General features: G+C 35.3%; 1 protein-coding gene across 30 annotated transcripts in view; it reads left to right on the forward strand.

The window, feature by feature from the left end:
* The window catches only part of LOC125671795 (RIMS-binding protein 2-like), a 114,907-nt gene that overhangs the window by 23,197 nt on the left and 64,495 nt on the right, over nt 1-27,215 (forward strand). For 13 of the 30 annotated variants that reach the window (XM_056139591.1, XM_056139604.1, XM_056139595.1 and 10 more), the window contains 6 exons: nt 5,057-5,176; nt 12,904-13,035; nt 14,492-14,680; nt 16,236-16,343; nt 19,238-19,252; nt 26,569-26,676. In XM_056139591.1, the coding sequence (XP_055995566.1) occupies nt 5,057-5,176; nt 12,904-13,035; nt 14,492-14,680; nt 16,236-16,343; nt 19,238-19,252; nt 26,569-26,676 (672 nt within the window). Of the gene's footprint in view, nt 1-4,039; nt 4,164-4,393; nt 4,406-5,056; nt 5,177-8,603; nt 8,623-12,903; nt 13,036-14,491; nt 14,681-16,235; nt 16,344-19,237; nt 19,253-26,568; nt 26,677-27,215 lie in introns of those variants that run through there. The other 17 variants (XM_056139609.1, XM_056139600.1, XM_056139630.1 and 14 more) reach the window with 6 other exon arrangements.

Genomic DNA, 27,215 nt, shown 5'->3' on the forward strand with positions numbered 1-27,215 from the left:
GCTATATGCATTTGAACTTGACCAAGGTCCTATCATAGCAGATTAGACCTTTGACTTTGAAATGTCATCTTTGCTCTGACCCCAGGAATGAAAACCTTGACCTTGACCTCTCAGTTCATCATGCATTAAATCTCTGTATGTATAATTCAAAGGTTAGTGGCTAATGTTGAAATTGTGGACATGCAGAGAGAGAGGGGCCCCTCCCTTCCTCCATTTTCAATTTCAGGGACATAAAGTGAAAAACTCTCATAGATAAGGGACGTCAGCATTGTGAATATTGGAGGTTTTTATCGTGGAAATGTAATTACCTGATCCATCATACTAAATTCAGCAAGGGTTGCTTGTCTGTGTTGTTAATATCTACGGATTGGTGACCAATCAATATTTTGCCAATACAGATGTATATTACATTTAGTATTTCTTTACCAAATAAGTCTCCATTTACCTTTGAAATAAGCCATGTGTGCTTGTAAATTACACGTCATTGCTATTGATCCAGTGTTAATCTATACACCCTGAGTGGACTTGATGTGGTCAGTTGCTGAGTGTTTGGATTGATGGACATCTTTATGTAAAATCCAAATGAATGTTGGACAGGAGAGAAATAAGTCTGGTGAATAACGTCCGTTAGGGAGTATATTACCTGGTACTATACATTTAGATATAGAGAGGTTGCAAGTCAAATAAATTTAGCATTTTGACTTTTGATTAGGGAATGAATTTAATTTTGGGGCATATTGTACAATGGTCTGGGTTAGTTTATGCTTTAATCTGCGAATAATTTGGTCAGTTGCATGTCATATGATAATACACTTGGGATAAAAATTTTCTAAGAAGCGTATTCTTTATAGCAAAGTATTTAGTTCTCTTGGACACATTTTTTGTGCAAATACAATTATTATTAGTCTCCTACTGGTTTGTAAAACTGAAGGGACTATAGGTTTTTTTCTTGAATGTTACATCGGTGTGTTATTTTGTGTCCCATTTGCAAGATTATTTGAATGTTCCCTCACATATTTTGTGCAAAGACGGTGACCCAGATTTGATGCTTTTTGAATTGCATCAAAACGAGGCAAATGGTATGATGATGGAGTACTGAGTTCTCTTGGTGGTTTTTATAATCATAGTTATCGGACCCAAATTTACAGTGTGACATTTGGGATATATGCTTCATGTCTATGAATTGAATTTAAAAGTTATAGAGTTCTGACGAAGACTTTCATCCCTGATAAAAACAACGTGTGTCAACTGTATGAACAAGGAAACATCAAACTAATTCGATATTGGTAAATTTGCTGACTTGGTGCCAGTGTTTTAGGTCACAGTTCAAAGTCAAACAACTTCAAATGTACATTATCTCAAATATTGCATCCGTCAATGAATGGGGGGGGGGGGGGGGGGGGGGGGGCATTGGTGGCTAGAGCACATGGATTACTTTATGCAGCACTCTCAGAAGGCTTGTGATATATTGTTCCCAGCTTTCTGATTGACTGAGATCCGACAAACTAGAAAAGATAAAATGTTTTGCTATTCATCTTAATTTGTTTTCCAATATAAAACTAATACGATTTAGAATCAACATTTTAACTGTTAAACCAACTCTCATACTGGTCTATTGACTGGTTAACAGTTTACAAACAACTTTCTATTGTATGTGATATCTTTGCATCCAGAAAAATATTAAGGGTTGAAATTGTACTAACCATGCTCATTCATCCACCTGACCAGGTACAATACAGTTGGTAGAGTACCTGATAGGTATATTCATTGTGGAGCCCTTTCTGACTATATTGTTAGTTTTGTAGTTGGATCTCGGCTAATTAGAAAGTTTGGAATTATTTGATTAAAAGTCCAAAACAAATACTGAATGGTTACTGATTTTATTTAAATCTTGCTGCAGTTTGAGCTGATGCACTATTTTACGTAATTATCATTTAGCACTTCGTCTATGAATGTCAATAGAAAATGTTACCGCCAAAGCCACTAAAATTTTAATCCCACTAAAATAGGCAATAAGTGTCAGACAATAGGCAATAGGTAATAAAAATTACTTACTTACTTACTTACTATAGGCACACGATATGTGTTTAGAATTGCGCAACCGAAATTGATTGATTTAAGTCGTACCATAAGTAGTATCTTGAAGATTACATGCATTATTATGAGAGCTATTTAATCAATAATTATTAGGAAATGAGCAGGGAAACTGTTAATTGGGTGGTGATTTTGTGACGGTGAGAATTTTAAGAGTGAATGCCGTAAAAGGAATTATTATGTAACTTGTATCCTCACTTTTCTGAAATCTGATCATTATTTTTCCTCCATTCATTGTCGAGTAAAAGCATCTCTTGGATATTTCGGAGTTAAGTTACGAAAATGTTGACAAATATCTGTCAAAATGTCAGACAATCCATTCTCTGTTTATTAAAAAATTAATAATGGAAGTGTTAATCAGACTCTGTATGGTAAAGACTCCGGGAACGAGTCGTGTAAGACTCCGGGAACGAGTCGTGTACATTACAATGTCTTTGTTTTACGTTCCTTCGAGAATAATTCACTTGTATATAGAGAATCACTGGCTGCTATGACGTACAGTAAACTTGTTGCATCACAGTATCAAAGTGCACATAATGCAATTACCGTGCCAAAATACACAAAGATAAATATTATAACTTTAGTCAACATATTCACAACAAACGGTCATTTCAAAAAAGATGATGAACAATAAAATTCTATGTAATTTAAATTGTATTAGAATGAGAAAAATATATGAGAGATGAATTCACAATCTGTCTTTTCTTGCTAAATGGTATGCCCCTGTCAGAGATTGAAGATAATGGGCATATTGTGCCCCTGACATTGAATATAATGGGCATGTTGTGCCCCTGAAATTGAAGATAATGGGCATATGACTTACTTTGACTTAATTCCCTCTCTCCTCATGGAGAATAGGGCATAATGGGCATATAGCTCTGGTTTTTTGTTCATCTATCCAAATGTCTCTTTAAGTGATTGTCTGCAACTTGAGACTGATAAAGGTCAAGGTCAATCACTAAGGTCATTGTCAAATAAAGGATTTGTTTACATTACCTGTATACTGATGAGTCTTACTTTTACTTTTAATCCATTATTATCTCTCCTTGCGATTCACAGAGAGGGGGAATGTAGTAACAGGACTGTTTGTGTGGAGTAAGTGTGACAGTGTGTGTGTATAACAGTGACCTTGTAGACACTCTTAACAGTGACCTTGTTGACACTCTTCAGCCTACAGTTTTTAATTGATTTACATGATATTTTTATTTGTAGGTGAGACTGTGTGTAATAATGAGCTGGTAGACACTTTAAAAACCACATTTTTTGCTCGATTAATTTCATACTTCACATGTAGCTTTGTAATCAAGAGAGGAAGATTTTTATTGATTTTGGGGTCGAAAGTGAAGGGTCAAGTTCACTATGGGACTTCGTAGAAAAAACTTGCAGACAATCAGCATAAGTTTTGATGCCTTACATGTAGCTTATCAAGAGAAGAAGAATCCTATTGAATTAGGGTCAAAAGGTCAAAGGTCAGGAATTCACAATTGACTTCTTAGGAAAAGCTTGTAGACACTCTACAGGCCACATTTGTTTGCTTGATTAATTTGATACTTCACATGTACCTTTCTATTAGAGGAAAAACCTTGTAGTAGTTATTGATTTTGGGTTTCAAAGGTCAAGGTCAATAATGGACTTACATGTACAGATTGTCTACATTGCGGTGGGATGTAAAGCGAAGCTCTTGTCATTATCTTGCTACTTGTCATTGACTGTGATTGTGATGATTCATGCAGGTATGATTAAATTTTTAGAAGTACTCCAGACAATCAGGACTCTAAATGCCTCGCTGTCACCAGTACTTAGTCTAGTGATTAGCTGTACTTTATGTCAACGAGTGGACAACCACCACCCCACAAAAACTGGAGAACCTGTCACCTTGGTCAAAATTTTTTAAAGTGATGAAAAATCTATAAAATGAATACATGTATATGATAAATGAACCTTTATATTGATTGTTACACCAGATGGTGTGCTTCACAGATCTTACCTCTCTGTAAAATGGGGCTTATCTGTGCAGAAAATGTACCGGATGTTTGGGGAGGAACTCGTGTATGTTTCTGATATAGATGGTACGTACATTTCTTATACAGGTAAGGAATAGGGTGTAGAGGGTCCTCTCTTCACTCGGGATTTAGAACAGTCTGGTTACCCCCACTTTATGCCGATTTGTGAGCTGTAACAACTGTGTGAGCATTCAATAGTCACTTGTATTTGAGTCTGGCTACCCTCACTTTGTGCCGATTTGTGAGCTCTATACTACAGCTGTGTGGTCATTCAGAGGAGTTGGTACATAAAAGTACTGTATGAAAATGTAAGTTCATGAACTTTACATTTTGAGCATTGCAAAAGTTATTGTACTGAGGAAAGAGATTTGTTTTGTAAAAATTTGGCCCTGAATCAATATCCTATTGACAGCTAGTGGGAAAACCCATCACAATGAGTCCTGTAAGCAATAGGTAGAGAAAAGGTGTGATAGAAATGTACATTCTCAGTCAAGGAAATTTGATTTTCCTTTGTTATCAGGTTTCGTTTGACTCCCAGCAATTTTATCCTGTTCAATTTTACAATTTTTGATTATTTGTGCAAAGTTTATACCTTTAAAATTATTGGAATAAGTTTCGACATATTACCTGGTTCGTTTTTGTCAGGCATACCCTTAACATCACAGTCAGGTAGTAGTGTGTATAGTGTTCGAATTCTCACAATTGATTTGTTCATGGGAATATAGATTTCAGAGCCTCGATTGATATAGGTTAAATCTGTAGAATTATGCACTGAATTATACTTAGTAAATGACAGATAATTGTACCACCCAAATAAAGTGTACTCAGGTTTGAAAATAAAAAGAAATGGCATAATCCAACAATGGTGGGTATATGAATGAGCACGTAAATTAAAAGTTAAAGTTCATGTGATTGGTGTGTTGTGATTTTTAATTCAATAATGTTGATATTTTGTGTAGAATCGAAGATCATCGGAAGAGAAAGACCGCCATCTTCAAAAAAGAATAGCAGAGTTGCAGGCTCAGACTCAGAGACTCGAGCGTAAAATTGGTCTCCTGAAAACAGAAAATGACTCGCTGGTAAGTATGGAACTGAATTCAAGTGATACATATACTGCACACACTGAGGTAAAGCAAAACATGACCTGCATATCTCTGTGAGGCACTTCAGCATGGTCAGCAAGTTTAGTTTGATTTGCTCATTTTGTTCTCATTTGGAATCTTGTGTTCTTATATTTTAACCCACTGTGAAAAAAATAATTCACTGAAAATGCTATTTTGATTTTTGTCCAGAAAAATGATTTGATGTGAATGGCTTTTTTTGGTACACCATAAAATATTCAGTAAATCCCGGCAATGTTAAGCGGCTAGATATTGGCAGCTCTGAATGTGTTTAACCGTATTTGTGATATTGATATGCCTATAAACACAAGGATCAACTTCTAATCTCAAACACTTAACAATATAGACCAAATTATATATTTAAACTTTAAATGGTTATTAAATTCATAAAGAAACATGCTGTTCTTTACGATTTTAGATGTAATTAATTGTAGTATATTACTTGTTTGTCATGCAGCCTTAATGGCGATGTTTAAATGAGAGCCACTGTTGATTATTGTCTTTACATGTATGAGGGTATAATTTGAGATATATAAAGGTTTCATTCTAGTGCATATAGCAAGTACTTGCTTACAAAGTGTTAACAAAGAGGAAAGTAGAATTCGTGATAGAATTGACTCTTGCATTACTATCTTCAAGCAAATGATAGAATGGGTTTAACTTAATAACTTCATATCAATATATATATGCAATATGAAATCTGATTTTCCCCGGGTAGTTTTATCACTGATGTGTGTATATATGTAAGCAAACAAATGATTTGCAATATGAGTGGAGTGAAGCAAATATTTATTTTCCAAAGTCTAGAAAGCAAATGTATGTTCAAAAGTTGAGCAGACTGAGGAATATATACATATGATTGATAGTGTACTAAGGTACAAATTAATAAAGGTTAACTAAAGGGCAGGTAATCGATCGATTATCAGTAAATAAATTTCTTGGGGGTTTGCCATGAATAATAATTATAAACATTTATATACACCTATCACTCCAGTTACTTTTTCTTGGAAGGTAGGAGAATTAAGGTTTAGATAAACACAGTATCGTTATATAGAGGTACATGTATATAGATGTGATGTAGATGCACATAGCAAACATTGTAAGAAGAGATGGGTGGGTTATGATAAATTATTGCACACCACTTTGTTGGAGATCTTTGTACTATGAATGGTTGATCATTTGGTGATGGTTGATTGCCAAGGGAAATAACTCTAGTTATAATTACACATTCATTTATCAATGTTGTTTTTTTCTTTCTACCTGATTTGGTTCTATAGAGATGATAAAAGTCCATGCCTTCCATGATTTCTTTGATGTTTTCCCTTGCCATGTTATATCCTGTTATCAAAAGGCAGCCACCGGTAGTTTATGATCGTGAAATGAAAGACAAAAAAGTAGCTGTTTATGTGTGTAGCTGTAAATGAGTTTAATGGCACATGATGATTAACTTGAAGCTTATATTGTTATATCTGCATCTATCTGGCCTCCAGGCCATTAGATCTGAATGGAGCTCTCCTTGATAAGTATTTGCTTGATTACATGACATTTTCTTTTAGAGGTTGAACTCTCAGCCTGATCGCAATTTACAAAGCAATAATGATGTACATTTACATGTATGCTATGTGCATTACCCCTTTGCAGATTAAATTAGTATTTTCTATACACATCTAGCTATCAATGGCTAACTTTCATCTAGCTATCAAATGATCTCGATCTATAGAAGTGCTCTCCCATTCTCAACCCCCCCTATATATATATATCTGTGTGTGTTGTGTGTGTGTATATTTTATATATATATATATATATATATATATGCATGCATGTAACTATTCAGCAAATTTACATGTATTCTCTTGAAGAAGTAAAATGTAAGTTCCATTATTTATGATCCTTTAAAATTAATTCTTGTTATCTCCAATTGTTAGTCACTCATGATCTAATTAGCAACACATGGACAAGTTCCCTAGATTCCTTGCCATTGTTAGGAAAATACCCCTTGATAGCTTGCTAATTAGCCTGAGGACTCTTCACCAGGTATACCAGCCTGGGGATTAATTAATCTCTTGTATGATCAGCTGCATTTGTTTGTTATAACTTATTTATGAGATGCAACACTAATTTTGAGATGTGTTCTTATTGCTACAACAATTAAAGAATAATTAAACACCAGTGAAAATAGGTCATTTCTATATTCATATTAGATATATTACCTGAGAAAAACAAAATTATCAATTTTACTACATACATTTAGAGATTCATATTCTTTATTTCTTTAAGCTATACAGCTCATCGGTTATAAATACAACATATTTACAAATATATACAAATAAGACAGTAGAGGGTGAGTAGACATACAGATACAATTTTGAGGATATAAAATCAATGCAATTAATAGAGTTATGTCCAGTTAGTATAAAAGTTAAAACCAATTGACCAAAGTGCTGATTTCCATTCTATAAATCCCATAGATAGTTTTCGATAGATGATAAACATGTATTGGTGAAAGTTACTTCCCTTTGGTCCCCATGTTGGAGGTTGCCTTGCACAAACTCCTGCATTACGTTGTACAATTGCATCTGTTTATACAGACCACTGCAAGGTGTAAAGTTTTGTTTTTCCAGAAGCTTATACATTAGTTAGAACTTCCACTAATTCACAAATTTTATAAAGTAAGGATTTCATACTAAATAGTCGTTTCGCAAGTTTAAATTTGGTCACTCAAAGAAGTAAAATCTTGGCAGAAAAGGGAAATAACTCTTGGTAAAATGACGTCATACATTTTCGAGAGTGATATGTACATGTATATGCATATTCATTGTAAAAACTATTGTAATCATTTTAACATGATAATTCTAGAAGGGCATTATCACTGGAATTTATCACTGTAAGAGTTGTTAGAGGGTTATTTTGCATTATATCCAGTTACCTGTCAGAGAGAAGAGAGAGAGGAAGAGAGAAGAGAGAGAGAAAGAGAGAAGAGAGAGAGTACTGCTCCTGATAAGAGAATAATTTTTTGAGGAAGAGTTGTATGAATGCACTGACAGATTTTGATCTTACTTTCACATGTTTTTTGTATACCTAGTGCACAATTTGTGATTTCATGATGTATTCAAAACACGCCCTGCACATGTTGCAAACACAATGGACAAAATATGATGCCATGTATTGTTATCTCCAAGCATGTATTGACCCTGACCATGACAAAACAAAACAAAAAATGTGTTGGTGGCAAATGTAGTGGTAAAAAAATTTGTCACATGACTTGACAGTGAACATCCAATGTCTGGGGGGCATTATTTTGTTGTTCAAGTCCTCAGTACCTGGCCATACAAACTACATTGTTCTAATGACCAGTTTATTGTTGTCATCTGACTTTCCAGAGGCATGAAATTCTGAACGAAAAGGTAAAATATTTCTTTTTGAAATCATTTTCTTCGTTTTTACTAATCATGAATTAGTTGGATCAGATATTCGGAAATCAGCATGGTGATGGTGAATGAAAACAAATGGAACCTGTAGAACGGGCTGTCTGGCATGTTAAAAAAACAGACTGCACATTCAAAGATGGACTTGTGCTTTTTACTAACAGTTACATATTTTTATCAAGACTTCTTTAATTCATATAATCCTGAATAGTTGTCCACCATCACTATGTTGATAATGGTTTAAACAGGCAACAGTGATGTGTCTCCTACAGCATGCATGTTTAATACACAGGACGTTATTGTGAAGAAAAATTCGATTGCTTATTGTCACCATAATCAAAAAGTCAATTTTACTTTCTTGAAGCCCTCTCCAGAATTCAGCTTCATTTGTGTATTCAGTTAACTGAGCCATATACTAATCACAGATTGGTCAATGGAGCATGCAATAGGGAACATCAGCAGTAAACTAGGTCTCCCCTCTTGCAGGTTGCAGGGGGAGACATATTGATGTTATACCTTTTGTCCGTCTGTCTGTCTGTCACAAAATCTTGTGAATGCTTCTCTTGAAGAGCTTATCGGATAGACTTGAAACTTTATATACACAATGCTTCATTGCCTTTTGTAGATGTGCATATTGTTAGGACTTCAGGATCCAATTATTTTCCTAAAAGTTATAGTGGATCTAAGAGGGGTGGAGGATGTAAAATAGCTTGTGAACACTTCTCCTATATGGCTTATCCGATAGACTTGAAACTTTACGGAAAGCTTCATTGCCATTTGCAGATGTGCATATTGTCGGGATAGGAGGATCCAATTGTTATCGTTAAAGTTAGAGTGGATCTTAGAAGGGTTGAATTTGTAAAATAGCTTTTGAACACTTTTCCTCTTATATGGCTTACTGGTCAATACTGGATAGCCTTGAAATTTTGTACCTTTGGGTGTACATAGTATATGAAAAGGGTGCTATATGAATATGGTATTATTATTTATTATCATTTAATCATGTTCACATTGTTCTCACCCAGGGATCCAATATTTTCGTATTATTTACAGTGGATCAAAGAGCAGTGTTATATAAGTTTTTTTTCCTTTACAAGGTTTTGTTCACTTTCCTACTGGTACTTCAGCATAACAGTCATTATTTTTTATCACATACAACAATGACATTGGTCACATTGATGTTGAATCTTTTCTCTATTTCCTCAGTTCATAATGTCTGTGTTCCTGCTCATGCTTTCTCTTTCATACTGTGCAATACATTAAGGGGAGAGGGTTGTAATTTGGAGCACTTTCAATTTAGGGAGCTTGGGAGACATTTGTTTTTAACAAAAACAGATTATAGTTATAGATATTGGTTTCGTGGACTGGTCCAGGTAATATGGAAACTATGAATGCTGTATCATGGATAAGATATACCACCATTAACATATTATTTAATCAGATACACAGGTGTTGAATGCAAATACCTATCTGTAATACTGATTTCTTACTGCCAGATTACCTGATTGCGAAATTCATATACTGTACTATTTATTAGATGAGTAGAGGGGTATCTATCTTTTCTCCAATATCTTTAGCCTTGACCTCAGTGTTTGATCAGAGATAGTGTGCACATACCGGTATATCTGTTTTTGTTTCACATGTTTGAGCATTTGAGTTTTTTCTGATCGTCTGTTGACTGCATTGTTGACATTGAAATTTTTTCGCAATTTTCATCTTCTTCTCCAGAACCATAGGGCCAATTTCAAGTAAACTTGGCACAGAATATCCTCAAGTGAAGGGGATTCAAGTTTTTTCAAATGAAGGGCAAGGGCATCTTTATTAAGATGTAAAATTTGTTTGTTAATCCACTTATAGTTAGCATCTTCCCTTTCAAGCGGAGATAATTGAGAAAAGGAAAAAAAAATAGGATAGGGTCATTAAAAGGTCTTCTGAAGACCTCGAGAACCACTGAACCAGAAAAGATGAAACTTATGTGGAAGGAAGATTCAAGTTTGTCCTTATCATGGCCCCCAAAGGGTGGGGCTACAAAAGGGGATTAAAGTTTAGACCTCATTAGGTTTACCCTTGGCTATAACTTTTGAATGCTTAGCACTAAGGCTTTCTAATGTGTACTGTAGACTCGTTTAAATTCGTGGGGGCCAATTTTTGTGGATTGCTGAATTTTTACGGGTTCGTGGGGACGTAATTTCGTGGATTTATATATTTATTATATATATATATATATATATAAGATATATTGTATATTCGTTGAGGATGTAAATTCGTGGGTGAGGGGTACCCACGAATTCCACGAAAATTGAGCCACCACGAATTCGAATGATTCCACAGTATTTCGTATAATAATGACAAGACCTTTCATTTGGCACCAGAATTACTTTCAATTGTTGCCATATGGGTGTTTCACAAAGTTAACACATCTTGTTTACACACACACACAAAACACACACACACACACACACATATATATATATATAGCACTAAATAATCACAACTAGGTACTGAAAATTTTCGCCCCAGCCTGGGGTCGAACCAGCGACCTATGGCACCCACCGCCTAGCAAGACTGTCAAACCAGTGCGTAAGTCCACTCGGCCACAACGACTTCCCTATATATATATATATATATATATATATTTAAAAAATATGAAAAGAAAACACAGAAATCCTCCGTAAAGCTTGTATTAGTGTCCGATTACTGAGACTATTTCAATTTTGGATATATATAAGAAACTCTAAACACTTTCTTGAAATATTTCGACCGTGTTACCGATCTTCTTCAGTCGTGTTTATCTCTCATAGTAACGTAACGCACGACTACATACACGAAAGTACTATGACGTCACAGTAAGTATATTAAATATATTTTAAATATAAATATATAATTAAATATAAATATATTATATATATAAAGCTGGTATGAATAGGTAAATACTTTATGTAAACTTCAGTCACATATACATAACTGTACATGCCCAGTTTAATTTATTATCATCACCAAAATGGTAACATTTGTAAATTTTCGTATTCGTTATTTGGTAAAACTTTAATTCCTAATTCCCCTATCTCTTTTATCACAATGTCTCTGTATGTAAAAAGTGCCAAAAGAGTTCGAAATGCAGAATTTGAAATCAAGTCCAAACCGTTCATTTCCATCTTGGTCCAAAACATCCATTCCTGATTTAAACTGTAACTTCTTGGTCTTCAAGCATTCTGATCTGTTCGACAAACTGTTTAGCGTTTGTTTCCCAATCAAAACTGTTGGTTCACAAGCTGTTTAGGGTCCGTCAGCTGTTTCACTGCATGGTGCAGTAGTATATGCTTCAGGGTTTGTGCATGGTCATGCATTCACAGGGTCGTCAAGCCAAACCCTTAGCATTTTTATTTAAACTTGATATATTTTACGATGATTAACAAACAAATTTTACATCTTAATAGTAATGCTTCTTGTCGGCTCGGATTGTGACGTGAATGGGTCATTGATGTGAAAGGAAACTGGACTATCTGGAGGAAACTGGACTATCCGAAGGAAACCCACTTTTAGTTAGCATTAAGCTAATTAACCGATCCGGAGGAAACCCACTTATAGTTAGCATTAGGCTAATTAACCGATCCGGAGGAAACCCACTTGTAGTTAGCATTAGGCTAATTAACAGATATTAATCAGTTCTATGATGATAAGATTTTTCTTCTGTCATTTATAAAAGTATAACGTTAAAATACATTAACTTATAGACACATACAACTGCATTGCACAAAACCATTTAACCAGCATTAATTTGAAAACATTTCACTTTGTTTCAAATATGTCTTGCAATGACTTTCATGGTCATTGAAAAAAAGTTTCTATACAATTCTTGTCATTTCCCTAATGTATGTTTTCAGAAATATTTGTTGATACTAGAGTAATTGATTTCAGAAATGATGCTTGTTACTGAGGACATATATTATTGTTTTACGGATAAAATGATATTATCCGCTTTCTAATGCAGCAGACAGCTTTTTCATAGTTGGCTGTCATATTAGGATGATAGCAGCATTTGTTAGAAAGACTTGGTAATTGCGCTTACAATATCGCATTTCTTACGTGCAGACTAGGGGAAACTGAAGAAGCATATATAAATACAACTAATAGAAAATAGTGGGACCAATCACTGTTTCATGACTGCATGGAAGTTCTGCTTTGTATAAATTGCAAGCAGATATTAAAATGATGTGTCTAAATTTTGATGAATTTGCTCATAATTTTTTGTTCTTGCAGAAACGACAGAAAGATGACCAGAGGCCCTTGGAAGAGAAAATTAAAACTCTAAAAAAACGCAATGCTGAACTGGCAGCCATTGCCAGACGTCTGGAAGAGAAGGCAAAGCATCTCCAGCAGGAAAACATGAAGGTAGTGGCCATCTTGAATGTGAAAGTTACGACCATGGAATCTTCATGCATAGTTGAAAATGAACCTTCTGTTGAAACAAATTGTCACTGTGACACCCCGGGGAGTGGTCGAGTTTACAGGCACTCAATTGTTAGAATGTGTGAATGCCATATGAACTTTAAAGATTAATATTAAAACCTCAATAAGTGAACGAAAGAAATGTTCAGACGTTCGACAAGCCCGATGACATTTTAGTGAATATTGCTGACCATATTCATGTCATGTGTGACCATGGAACTGATTGTTCGAAAGCAAGCAACAAAATTTAGAATTTGAAAAATCATACAAATCACAATATTACAAACAAGCCAGTTATAAAAAAAAAAACCAAAACCACTCGATAGAGAAAATGGTTATAATTAGGCCTTATACGTCGCTAAGTCTTACTGTTCATACACTCTATTTGCATTATGATTTAGTCGTTTAGTCATTCCCAAATTTAAATGATATTTTTGTTACAGTAAAGATGTGAAATCCTGTTTCCGACCTTGACAGTATCTATTTTAAGCCACGTGTACTACTTTCGTATACTTGTGGATCGTTAATGACGGATACACTTATCCAATCCGCCCCACAACAAAATGCAGGTTTTTGTGTGGTACACGTACTACATTTTTGTTGTATTTTAATTTCTAATGATATATATTTATTTTGAAGAAAAAAACCCTGCCATGGTCTTAAAATATATGTCAGTGGAAATTGAATAAATTAGATCACTCGTATGAATGCCAGCATTTTTATCCTACCATTTGGCAATGGCCATTCATTTAAAAGATAACATGAAAACATAACAAATTGGGAATTAATTTTCTATTCGATAAACAAATGGCATTTATGTGAGTAAGTCATATTTTATTTTATGAGTGTGTGCAATTTTTTTTTTTTACGTCTCCTTGATGTTTTATACTGCTGCTGAAAATTAGAATTTAGCTTCGACATGCAGAATAGGGGCCTCCGTGGCTGAGTGGTTAGAGCATCGCGCTCAAAATCACACGGCCTCTCACCTCTGGTCGGCGCGGGTTTGAATCCCACTTGTGCCAGTAAGTGCGAAAGTTTCCCAGTTTACTTTCGGAAAGTCAGTGGTCTCTTCCCAGGTACATTGCATCTGGGTTCTCTCTTCCACCAATAAAAACTGGGCGCCACCAGATAACTGAAAAATTGTTGAGTGTGGCGGAAAACAGCAAACAATCGACATGCAGAACAGGAAAATTAATCTAGATTTCATAGTCCTTGGGGCTAGTGATACTTTTAACTACTACTCAGGTGACTGATAAGGCTTGCAGGCCTCTTGTTGACATCAGAAATCCATACCAAATATGCACTGAATAAACATGATAAAGAAATGGTGGCCAAAAGTGTGTAATTATTTACACAGCTGCATTTGAATTGATAAAATCTTCTCTATTTTCATCATTAGAAGGTGAAAGAAGAAATGAGCCCTCCGGAATCGGACCACATGAAGAAAATCTTTGCGAGGCAGAGGGCTAAAGATTTAGCAGATCATGCCAAGGCCATGTTAGCAAAAGACCGTGAAATCGAGGAACTACGCAAAAAATGTCAAGAGCTGGCAGATACTCTCAGCAATGCTGATTTTCTTGGGCCAGAGGTAAACTTTGACCTAAGGGTCAAGTCAAGGTTTTTCGCCTGCATTGTTTAAATTTTTAAAGGGCCAATCAATCAATAAATGAAAATAAGTTCGAACTCCTATCATGATATGGGATAAACACTCAATTCCCATGGTGAGCCAATTAAAACTTTTATAAACTTTTGTTGTTGTTGATGATGACAATCATTTTATGGATTGAAAATATCAATGAGCTGCAGAAATGAGATTTATGACAATGAATATTGAATAATTGCAGTCTTCTGTATCACCTACAATAACTGTTTATTTGTATATGCGTGCTTCCACTCTTTCCTGAATGCCTTTAGTTACAAAGGCGTGAATTCAGGGCACAGTTATAGACCATTCTAAGTATTTTTAATTAATAGAAAATAACAAGTTAGAAAATATTAGGTGTTGGTGTTGGATGTTTTAAGTGAGCAGTTACAGAAAGAGTCCAGTAATTATAGGACATGCTATTTCTTTATATTTCATTACACGCAGTCTCAAGCTTCTTCACACTACTTAGAATCTTCTTCACTGCATAAAATCTTCGTACTACTTGAAATCTTCTTCACACTACTAAAAATCTTCTTCACACTTAAAATCTTCTTCACACTACTTAAAATCTTCTTCACACTTAAAATCTTCTTCACACTACTTAAAATCTTCTTCACACTTAAAATCTTCTTCACACTACTAAAAGTCTTCTTCACACTTAAAATCTTCTTCACACTACTTAAAATCTTCTTCACACTACTTGAAATCTTCTTCACACTTAAAATCTTCTTCACACTACTTGAAATCTTCTTCACACTTAAAATCTTCTTCACACTACTTGAAATCTTCTTCACACTTAAAATCTTCTTCACACTACTTAAAATCTTCTTCACTGTCACACTTAAAATCTTCTTCACACTACTAAAAAAAAAATTCCCTACTTGAAATCTTCACCACTTAAAATTTTGATATGGTTAATTGTTTATATGGTTAAATGGTAAATATAGTAAGAATTGGGTTCCCAAGAAAAGTATTGAACATGTGTCTCATTTTCATTTTATTTTGATATAATAGTTGATAAGCAGTACTTTTATGAACCATGTGTGAAAAACAATAGATTCCCTATACCTTGTTCCCTCATTGTGTCCATCATCATCTGCCAGAAAATGTCAAGTTGTTTGTCAGAGTAGTCTAATTGCTTTATCATCTGCTGATAGCATGGACATTGTTATCAACGTGATGTTCCTGATGAACAATTTAATCTGTTATATACTCACCTGCAGTGTTTTGAAATAAATAAAAAAAACAAACATGTGCATTAAATGAGTGTGATTGATAAGTTTCTCACAGTTTTAAGTTATCACATGTCAAAAGTATTTAATAGATACACCTGTGTGGTAAGATTCAATAGGCTGTCGTTAGTAGGGTGTTAACTGTGACAGAACAGTGAACAAATGAGCTGGACCAGGCTGTAGTTTTAGGATGTTGAATTGTGATTTCTGTTACTAGAGTGAGCTGGACTAGGCTGTAGTTTTAGGATTGTGATTTCTGTTACTAGAATGTGCAGATGTATGAAGAAAAAGAGGAACTAGTCACCATCATCAAACAGGCGGCAAAAGAGCGGCTACAAATGGAGAAACAGCTGGCCAAGATTCGACCCAATGCGGTAAGTTTGATTGAAGGGTATATTCATTCATTCCTGGACAAAGTGGCTATAATTAGTAACTCGGGTGTGTAGTGAGACAAACTACTGGCAGCTACACATAGCACAGAGTAGAATTGTAATTTCTAGGCCTACTAGCTCTTGTGTATTAAATGTAATTCACTGGTTAAATTAAACTGAACTTAATACTAGCCAGCTGGAGGTTCAGTGACAACAGTTTTATTCTATGTTGTCATGTATGTGTAGTTTTTCTTTTTCTTTTCATTACATTTTATGTATGCCCCCCTTCAAAGAAGAGGGGCATTTTAATTGCTCTGCACCCGTGGGTTGGTCGATATGTCGGTTGGTAGACCACATGTTGTCCACTCAATATCTTGAGAACCACTCACTTGATCATAATGACATTTCATATGTGGATTGCTTATGAGTAGAAGAGGGCCTCTATTAATTTGAGGTCAAAGGTCAAGGGTCAATTCACTCTGGACAAAGGAAGATACTGTCTGCTCAATATCTTGAGAACCCTTTCCTTAACAGACATGAAACTTGGTACACTGATACATTGTAAGGAGTAGATGACCCCTATTGATTTTGAGGTCACAAGGTCAGAGTTAAGGGTCAAACTGGACAAGATACTGTCCGCTCAATATCGTGAATTGTTGTGGCACAACTGTCAGCTAGATGATGCATGTGTATAACCCTTTTGAATTTTTTACCATGGGGGCATACATGTTTCTGAAACATTTCTTGTTTTGATCTTCTTGTTTCATTTATTGTTATTACCACATCTGATGTACAGTACAGGTCATGATTATTCCCCATCGTATAGTGGAAAATAAGTGGAAAACGTGAGGTGTGAAATGTTCCGTGTTACACTGTGCACACGTTATGCCATGGTGGATGTGTATTTTGAACAAGTCCCCAGTTTCTGGAAAGTTAGTCCGTAATGCCCTTCTTGTTACATCATGTCGGCATTTGTGCTACACCGTGTTTATTCGGGATCGTATAATTCAATTCTAAAATGTAGGTTTATGATGTTGGAAAAGTTTTGAACTGACTGGCTATTTTTCAGGTTGATTTCACACTAAAATAAAATTAATGTACTGTCGAGCTCAGAAACAAATATCTTGGTTTGTTCTTTAAAAGTGGACAATGAATGCTGCCACTTTAACTTCATTGAATGCACAGTAATTGTGTCGCCTGCGTTACACGCAGTGGCGACATATAGGGATCACTATCCGTCGTCTTGCGTCGTCGTCTGGCGTCGTCGTCACAAAAAATTTCTGTCACAGTTTTCTCAAGAACCACATGGGGCAACTCCCTGATATTTGGCACAGAGCATCAGTGTGGCCAACTGTATTGTGTAAGACATTTTCGAATCTGTCGCTTATCAACTTCCTGTTTGCCGGGACTTAGAATTACTTTTTCAACATTATATGTGATATATTACATATAGAATGAACTAGCAGGCGACACATGTCTTCCGGGGAAGACTTAATACTGCGTTTAGATTCACTTCAATCTCTGCAATTTGACACTAACACAAATCTGCAAATTATGAATCATTTGAAAATTACAAAATTTAATTTAATTACTTCCGAAGTATTCTCTTATTCTCTTGGTATGTTTCTTTTGGGTTTTAGTTCATGTGATCTTTTCTGATCAAAATATATCCGTCTTCATTAGCCTGGGAGTTTGGATGGTGCCACCAGAAGGGTTTAAAGTTCTACATAGAATTTTCCTCTCAAGAACCAAAAAGAACGACACAGTGTCAATGTCAAATGTCGATATAATATAAAGTTGATTTAAGTTTGTTCTCGCCATGACTCTTGAGGCTATAAAGGGAGGTAACTGGAATATGCAGTTAATAATGGGTGTTATGTGTTCCATGGCTTCTTGTTTTGTTGAATGGAATTTCATAGAGCAAGAAGCAACCCAAAAATGTAAATCATGCATTCATGTTAGAACTAGAGAAAAGATTGATATAAAAGCCCTGTTCTCTGTTCCAGATTTTGCCTCATTTTCTTGTTTGAGGTCAAGATTAGAGTAGGTTTAGTTTCTGAAGCCTGTCCTATAAGTAACGGCCCTGTATGTAATGAATACAAATGACAAAGAGGAGATTGCATGCCACTAAGTTAAAGGCAAATGATGGACTAGAAATCAACAATTCTGTTCTTTTCATCCATTTTTTCTTGTCATCATAATTGTGAATGCATCCATTGAATGTTCCATCTTCATCATTACTGGGTCCTTGCAGGGATAATTCCTCAAATTACCCACAGAGTATGGTAAAAAATATTTGGAAGACGAAAAACAAAGGCTGTTCAAGCTTAAAATCAACTGAAGTTCAGTTTAGAAAGTTTTTTGAAATTTTGGAAATGTTCTCTAATTATAGTCTCGAAGCTTAAGATTAAAATTCATCAATAAGGACCAAAGAACATGAACTTAAGAATAGTGCACGTAATATATATATGTTATGGTCATACCAATATGCCATCACTATTAGCATTTAAATTGGTTAAGACTTACCATAGGAATAGGTCATACAAATGTAATCAGTAGGCACTAGCAGTGATCATAATCAATAGCACTAACAAACTCCGTTTGGTGACAATTAATGTGTGACAACATTTTATCTCGGTTCTTGAAGAATCCTCCTTTTTATGACATGAAGTTAGACTTGCCAGAGGAGATATTACGTGTATCCTATGGCTGCTGAGGTAATTCGTTTTTGCTTGGTAAAAGTTTGGATCTAATGGGAATCAGACTCCATTATAGGTATAACCAGATGATAATGACAAGATCCACGACTGTGGTGACAAATTTAAAGTGGAGTCTTTTTAGATTGAGCACTATGGTATATTTGGAATATGTAAAGATCTGATTTGTTGTAATTCCAGAGTCGTTTCTCAGTGGTAAGTAAGGACCTTTTTTAACTGCGAGTGAAGGGGTGAAACCGCTTGTTCTGCTTGTGTGATCTTGTGCACCTTGTTGTGCTATTTCTGTCTCTAAATTTGGGTGCAGGGTTTTCTCTCTCTCACCTTGTTGCCGAGTGACTAGTGTATTCAGTCTTTTACAATTTTAACCAAAATATCACCGAAAGATTATGTTTTATTTAAAAAAAAAAAAGGGAGATCGGAATTGAAAATTATAGCAGAATCAAACCAGTTTGTTGTTAACAGATCTTTAAGGCCAAATTTAGATTCGTAATGAAACAATTTCTGCATTGCCAGCTGAAGACTGGCATTTTAAAACTGAATGTTTTCTGTATTAGTAGGAAACATGTCATCAATTGCTCAAGTGTATTACAAATGTGAGCAACTATATTAATGTACGTATGTATGGTAGGACTATGAGAGTATTGTTAATGTACTTACATTAGCATGTATGGTAGTGCAATTTAGGTTGGGAACTATTTTGTAAATCATAAATTAGCATGTTGAAAATCTCTCCATATCAGGTACATGTATAGGGATTTCTATTTTGGCACAGATCATAGATTTTTGCACTTGTGGCTGCACCAAAACCACCAAAGTATGAATCCCTCTAAAATAAATTATATGTACGATATTATGATTTCTAATAGGAATAAATTATATGTACGGTATTATGATTTCTGACATCTTCGCTAGCCAAGGGTTTACGATCCGCTCCGCTTCTGTACCAAGAAGAGGAGCGGATTGTAAATATGGATTTCTGATAGGAATAAATTATATGTACGGTATTCTGATTTCTGATAGGTATGACAGTAGTTTGTCTGAAGCATCACAGTGTCTGTTTCAGAATGATGAAATACAATCTTCCCTGTATGCTTGATTTAAAAACAGTAGCAATTTGGGGGGGGGGGGGGGGGGGGGGGGGCTGAACATTTTCAGCATGTCCAAACCTATTTGAAACTGTATGAAATTCATATTTTGGCTGATAATGTGCTTTTTCATCAGAATACATTAGAAAATCAGAAAGCTGTGGTTTTTTATACGCCCATCGAAGACGGGACGTATTATGGTATGGCGTCGTCCATCCATCTGTCCGGACCTTGTGGGCAGGATACAGACTGAACCATAAGCCCTAGGACTTTACAACTTGGTACATTTGATCACCATGATGAGAGGAAGGTGCCTATTGTTTTTCAAGGTCAAAGGTCAAAGTCGTAGTATCACTTTTTAGGAAAACCTTGTGGGCAGGATACAAACCGAACCGTAAGCTCCAGGATATTATAACTTGGTATATTTGATCATCATGATGAGAGGAAGATGCCTATTGTTTTTCAAGGTCAAAGGTCAAGGTCGTATCACTTATTAGGAAAACCTTGTGGGCAGGATACAAACTGAACCGTTAGCATATTTATGAAGTAGCGCATTCTAAGGCTATCCCTCTTTATATCTTGATATCCATTTCTACAAGCATAATAATGAATTAGCTCACAGAGGACAGTGCTAACTTCACTAAAATATGTCTCCATCTGCACAGTCTTATGTGGGGTAACTTGTTGCATCTAGGTGTCAATGCTGTATATCATGGCTGTCTTCAAAAAATGAAGAATTTCAGAATTAGCACTATGTCCTCTTTAGTGGATTTTACTAAGCATAGATCGTCAAGGAGGGTAAAATTCGTGACATTTTTAGTGTCTTTAATCAGTCAAGGGGGTGCGGGGACTAAGAAACTGGTTGAAACCCGTGGCAAGAAAAGGGGGAAAAGCATAATTTTGGAAAGAACTGACTTTTTCAAAGGATATTTTGTTTTCAGTGCTGCAGGTATTTGACCCCCCCCCCCAAAAAAAAAATCTGCAGGTTTTTGACACCACCCCCCCTAAAAAAAAACCAAAAATCAACTCTTGATACCTGTACCCAGATGTTATGGTTTATAATGGACGGATGTGACAAATATTCTGTTGTATACACTTATGGCATGAAACCAACTCAGTCACATGACTTGTTGGCTATGAGATGATATAATAAAATGACAGATGTATTGATTATGAGTGGCTTTTATTGCAGCGACAATGCAGATGTGATTGTTACATTGACTCCATTCCTATCGAACATAAAAATTTCCTGAATATGAAATATACAAAAGCTTATAGACACACAGTTGTTGTCTGTTTCTGATAGAGTTTGATTGAGTGAAGAATTCATTTCCCTTCCTCTTTTATAAAATTACCTTTGGTAGAGGACATGCACATTGAACAGGTAATTAATAATTATTGAATTGCCTTTGATATAATGATCCCAATAGTTTGGTTAGTGGGCATTATTCTCAGTACTAATTAAACACACTACACAATGTATTTGCAGTTCTCTTCTGTGCTGTATGGCTATTCACAACAGGGATGCTATTGAAATAACCCAACCTGAAAAAGTCTCGTTGGTCAATAGATCAATTTAGCATAGAAATGTGTTAAAGAATTTGTCAGCTATTTGAAGACTTGCTGAGTGGGTAATAGAAGCTGGAGCAGTGATTTGGTGTGGAAATTTGAGGACATTAGCCGTTTCATTTTATCTTCTGGGAAAATATTGATCACAGGGTCAGTTTTATGATATATAAAAGTGTGTGCGAAAGACCGATATTGCGAGTAAGCATCAGGAGCATTTCTGTTGGTTTTTTGTTGTAATTTATTGAACATTACATCCTAGAAGCCATTTTCAAGTGGTGGACGTTTCAATATCTGTCTGCATCAATTTTCTGTCCTGCCCCGAGACACAGATTTCCAATGCAAGCTATTGTTCTACAAATTAGGTATCAGATGGTTTGTTGATCGGCAGACCTAGGGGTAGATGGAGTCTGATGGAGATTAGATCTTCCACTTCAGATTTCCATTAGTACCAAATCTATCTTGAATAGACAGAGACAGAGGAAGTCATCTGTCAGGTTTTTTTCTTCTTCTGGAAATATCAAATATAACTGCCATTTGACAAAGTATTCCATGGGAACCAGTCCTATATGTGCTGTATAATTAGCGATTTGTGTGCTTTTTAATTAGCAATTTGTTGGATATGTGCTTTTTAATCAGCGATTTGTCGGATTCATTGTGTTGGATTACTGTAGAGCACTCAGTTCTAAGGTATGATCAGCTGTAAGGTAGATTCACTTTTATTTAGTGCCATTTGAGTGACTGCATGGCTGTTGTATCTTGATTTTCTTAGTAATGAACTGAAGGAGAACATGTATTTTCATTTTGTTTGACCCAGCTGTTAAAAGACGACCTAACGATTATATATGATGAGGGCTCTATTGCCTGCCAGAATTGACAAAATTAATTGTGTTTTGTGCAAAATTACTGGTGCAACTCGGTTGTTATTCCCAATTTATATCTAGATAAATTAGGTCTGGAATCAACATCATCAACATGACATTTTGCTGCTATTTTGACATAAAATAGTATTTTGATTTGCATTTTTTTTCACTAGAAAATCAAGTGAATTTTTAAGCCTGTACACATGTAATAAAAAATGTTGCGTTTCCAAAGCTGTGCTCTGGAAGAAAAAAAATGTTCACAAAAAATTGGCATTTTGACTGAAATTGCTTTGATTAAATTTGAGAAATTGTGTTGGATGAAGTTCTTTGTACTCTAAATGACTGTAAATTCGGAGACAAATTATGTGAAACTGTATTGGCCACAATCTCTTTTATGAAAGAAACAAAAGTCCAGTCATCCTCTTAAGCTTTGAAAAATAAGAATTAGAATTTTTTGTGGGCCTGAGAGAGGTTGTTATCATTTGTAGGGAAAAATTCAGAATATATATATATATATATATATATTGTATGATTTATTGATTGTATATTGTTTAACGTCCCTCTCAAGAATTTTTCACTGATATAGAGACGTCACAAGGGAACATAATATATAACATAATATGGTTTCTGCGGTCTCATTGTATATGTACATGTATTTCTGTAAAATGTATTTGGTTACGCAAATTTATGATGGGACATTTAATGGGTTTTCAAGGTTATTACAACAATAAATTGTATCTCTTAACTGCAACACTTCAGATCCATGACAAACACAGGAAAAGCATAAACTGAAACCCTTGTAGATCAGCATTTGATGAATTTCATAGTGATCTTTACGAAGTGTATTTTATTGGTGAGCACTGATTTGTTGATGCTAACAAAAGTAGAAAATTTGAATTTGAATTGACAGTACGTTCCACTTTAAATTGAATTGATTTGATGGTGGTGAATTAGTCAGCGTGATTTGAAATATAGCAATATACTGGTATTATCATAAAGCTTTTAGTAGACAGTATAAGGACAGATCTGGAAGTGTTGGTGATTTATTTACAGTATTCCATCATCACTATAGCAGTAGGTCAGGTCAGCATAACGGCTTCCGATAGATGTCTCTTGCAGTACGCTGTAGAGAGTTATAGTTTTGGTTGGAAGATTTATTTATTTATTTATTTTTATTGTTTGATTTTTATTTGACTTTTACATTATGTACATATATGTAATTTAACTACACAATAATACCATCAATATTCATATGCAAAAAACATTTTCATAAATAAAGAGAAAGAACACATAAAACAAAAGGTTGGAGGATTTATGATGTATTTTATAAAAAGTTCCCCGAGTCTGGCATCCAATATTACTTCTTGACCATCTGAAATACATATATATCCATATTAGTTCTTAAATATCTTGATTTTAAGTAGATACTGTTTGTTAGATAAGCAGTTGAGCTCGAAAAAAAAAATCGTTATGCATACAAGATACTATAGACTCTGGTATTGGCAGAGAAGATACTCTATACTTGTTTGGGGTAACATTTGGAAATTTATTGCCACTCTGAGAAAACAATTGTCAACGAAGGTATAGAGGAGATTAACATTGGTGGGGTTTTTTTCAGGGGGGGGGGGGGGGGGGGGGGGGGGAATCAACTTTCATGTTATTTACCATCAACTACAATCAATATTTATCTTAACATAGTGGATTTCACAAGGCTTAGAAAAGAACCAGTTAATCACATGTGTTAATGCTACTCATACAGAGTTGTGTTATATTCATAATCGATTACTTTTCTGATTCAGAAATATATATACATGTATATATATAGATAGTACATGTATTCGGGGTACTAGTTAAAATTACTCTCCAAGAAAACCATCGGCAGCCTCCGCTAGAGTGTTGGTTGACATCAGACTATGATCACCCAGAGGTGTCAATTGCAACTATTACCCTCAAATAAATGCACTGTAACTATTACCCTCAAATAAATGCACTGTTTAATATATCATTTATAGACTGAATTTGTAGATAAAAAAAAATTAAAAGAAAATTGTAGCAAAATGCTAGGTTGCTTTCTCTGAATATAAGCAATAGCGAGCGGCTCTAATGGTTGCAAATTCTGTATAAAAAACGTATTCTGTCAGTTTTTCCCAATCTGCAATCCTCGGATTATTCCGCTACAATCCAATATCATCATCTGTCATGATGATCTCCAAGTGTTTTTTCCCTTCCAAAAATTTTGTGGGAGCTGCCCGATTGGTATATATGAAGAAAAGTATTCATGAAGTCGAGGGCTTTCTTGATGATACGACCACGGCTGTGACGCAGTGTGAACGGAGACGATAGGTGTGACTTGTGATGATGGTTTATAGGTATGATCTTGTGTTGAACTTGAGCCTCCTGATCACAAATGAGTGTTCCTCCACTTGGAGTGTCATGACTTGAGTGTGAATGTAGACTGGCCAAAGGTCAGCTTGGTGGAAAGGTGGTAACTATTGATCCAAGTCTTTGGTTTTGCCTGATGTGTCCCAACAGTCTCATTACAAACTGTTGAAGATGCTGCACTAAAGGATCTGTCTGATTTCACAGTTGTCTTATGTTTCTAATCAATTAGTCTCCTCTCTTCTGTCTCACAGTACACAGTGTTTCTGCTCTGAGGACATTAAGAATGTCTTTCAGTAGGGAGGGAAGAAATGAAATTTAATAGTTTAAAGAGGTAAGTCAGTATACTACATGTATGTGTCATTGACTTTCATTACTTCCAGCTTGCATCTGATCCACAAAAGTTATCGAAGCATATATGTGCTGTTTGTTATATCATAGGTAACATTCAAAATTTGTATGTGTAAAGAACCTTTCATAAAAAGAGACTCGGCTTAGGATAGTGCCCCATCCATTGGATGCACATTGTTCTGCTGAGAACTGAGGATTTATCACTCTGTTCCTAAGAAGCTTCTAATGTTATCCATATTTTCCGGAAATATGGACCATATATTTTAAAATCAGAAGTATTGCTTACTGATGAGAGAATTGCATGTATGCACTTGACAGAGCAATTTGAAGAGGTGTGCAAATTACCATCGGATCGGAGAATACCAGTTGTGTTCGGAGACAGTTTAAATGCAATAGAGTATTGGATCAATAAGCCTGCGTGTTTACCTTTTTGAATTGATCAGGGACCGTCACTCTTGTCTCCAGCTATTTTTCTGTGAATGCAATACACATTCTGTTAGCATTACTATGGGCTAATTAGCTTTGGTAAGACTGCAAGGGTGGATCTGTTTTGAAAGCGCTATGGGTAGGTATTAGGGTTTGGTTTAAGTTTCAAAGATTTTTTTTCTTCAAAGATGTATTTATACAAAGATAGAAGTACCACTGTATCTCCACATGGTTTTTATATACGCTTTCAGAGAAAATCCAAAGAATATCAATACCGTTATGGTGACTTCACACCTTTGAGAGGGTTTCACTGAATGTTTGCTTTTGCTGTGGATTTTTAATGTTGTGCAAACAAGATATTAACCTTTCAATAGATAAATCCCCCAAAGCCGATTTAACTGCTTTCAGTGAATTCCTAGGGTACAGCTGCTGAAATCAATAACTTCCGGACTCCCCCTGAATTTGACGTTTTTCTTTTAGGTTTGTACAATCTGACATTCATTGCGCTATCATAATATATTGTATGCTATCTAGCTCGCATGCATTTTTTATGACATCTCCCCCCCCCAAAGAAGCAAATGCTGTGAGAGAATTCATTGAATTCGTAGAGATGCTCAAGACTGATGACTTCATTTTAGAATACATCATCGACATCACCACAAAGTGTACATGTGGAATCTTGATTGTGACAGCTGCAAGTTTTATTTCATTTCCCCCTCTGCTTGTAATTCAATGTCTGCTAGACCATAATAGCTTTTATCTAATTTTGCATTAAAGTCTTTAGTGTTGCAAGAATTGATTTGGCTTAGGGCTGTAACATCTTATGTTTCTTATTTTGCAGTCGGCTCAGGCAGATTTGAAGAAGTTGAAGGAATTGGAAACAACCAATGAGACTTTACAGAAAGAACTCGGCAAATTAGAGAGGGCTAAAGAAGACACAGAGAAATTAGTAAGTGATGGTCTCTGAAAGGTGACTTCGTACTTTGCTTAATGAGTGAGTTGCTTGTAGTTGTATTTTTATGTTTGATGGAGTCCAAAATGCAGGGATGAGAATTTGTAGGGAAGGACTTGATTTGTTGTCAAATATTTTCCTAAAGTAAATGTGTTTAAAAATTTTGCATTTTCATGAATTTTAACAGTGTCAAGTGTATAAATAGAGCTATCCCCCTTCAAAACATTGCTGTGATGTCTTTCCTTTGTTTGTTCAGTAGGAGAATTTACTTTTGACTGTCTGATATTGGGGAGCAGTCTGATATTAATTGTAGTATCAGACTTCCTCAGTACTGATATCCTTCACAATCGGACTGTCTCAGGGTAAATTATCAAATGAAATTTGAAGGGCGATGTTTTACATATGATATATGCCTCATACAGCCCAGTACATAAGAAGTTTCCATTTTACTTTGGACTCCATTATGGCACATTTTTAACCAAATTGTGACCTCTCTTTGATCATGTTTTAAATACTGCAATATAAGGGGACCCAGC

Source organism: Ostrea edulis, chromosome 1 (genome assembly GCF_947568905.1).
Source record: "Ostrea edulis chromosome 1, xbOstEdul1.1, whole genome shotgun sequence".
NCBI lineage: Eukaryota > Metazoa > Mollusca > Bivalvia > Ostreida > Ostreidae > Ostrea > Ostrea edulis.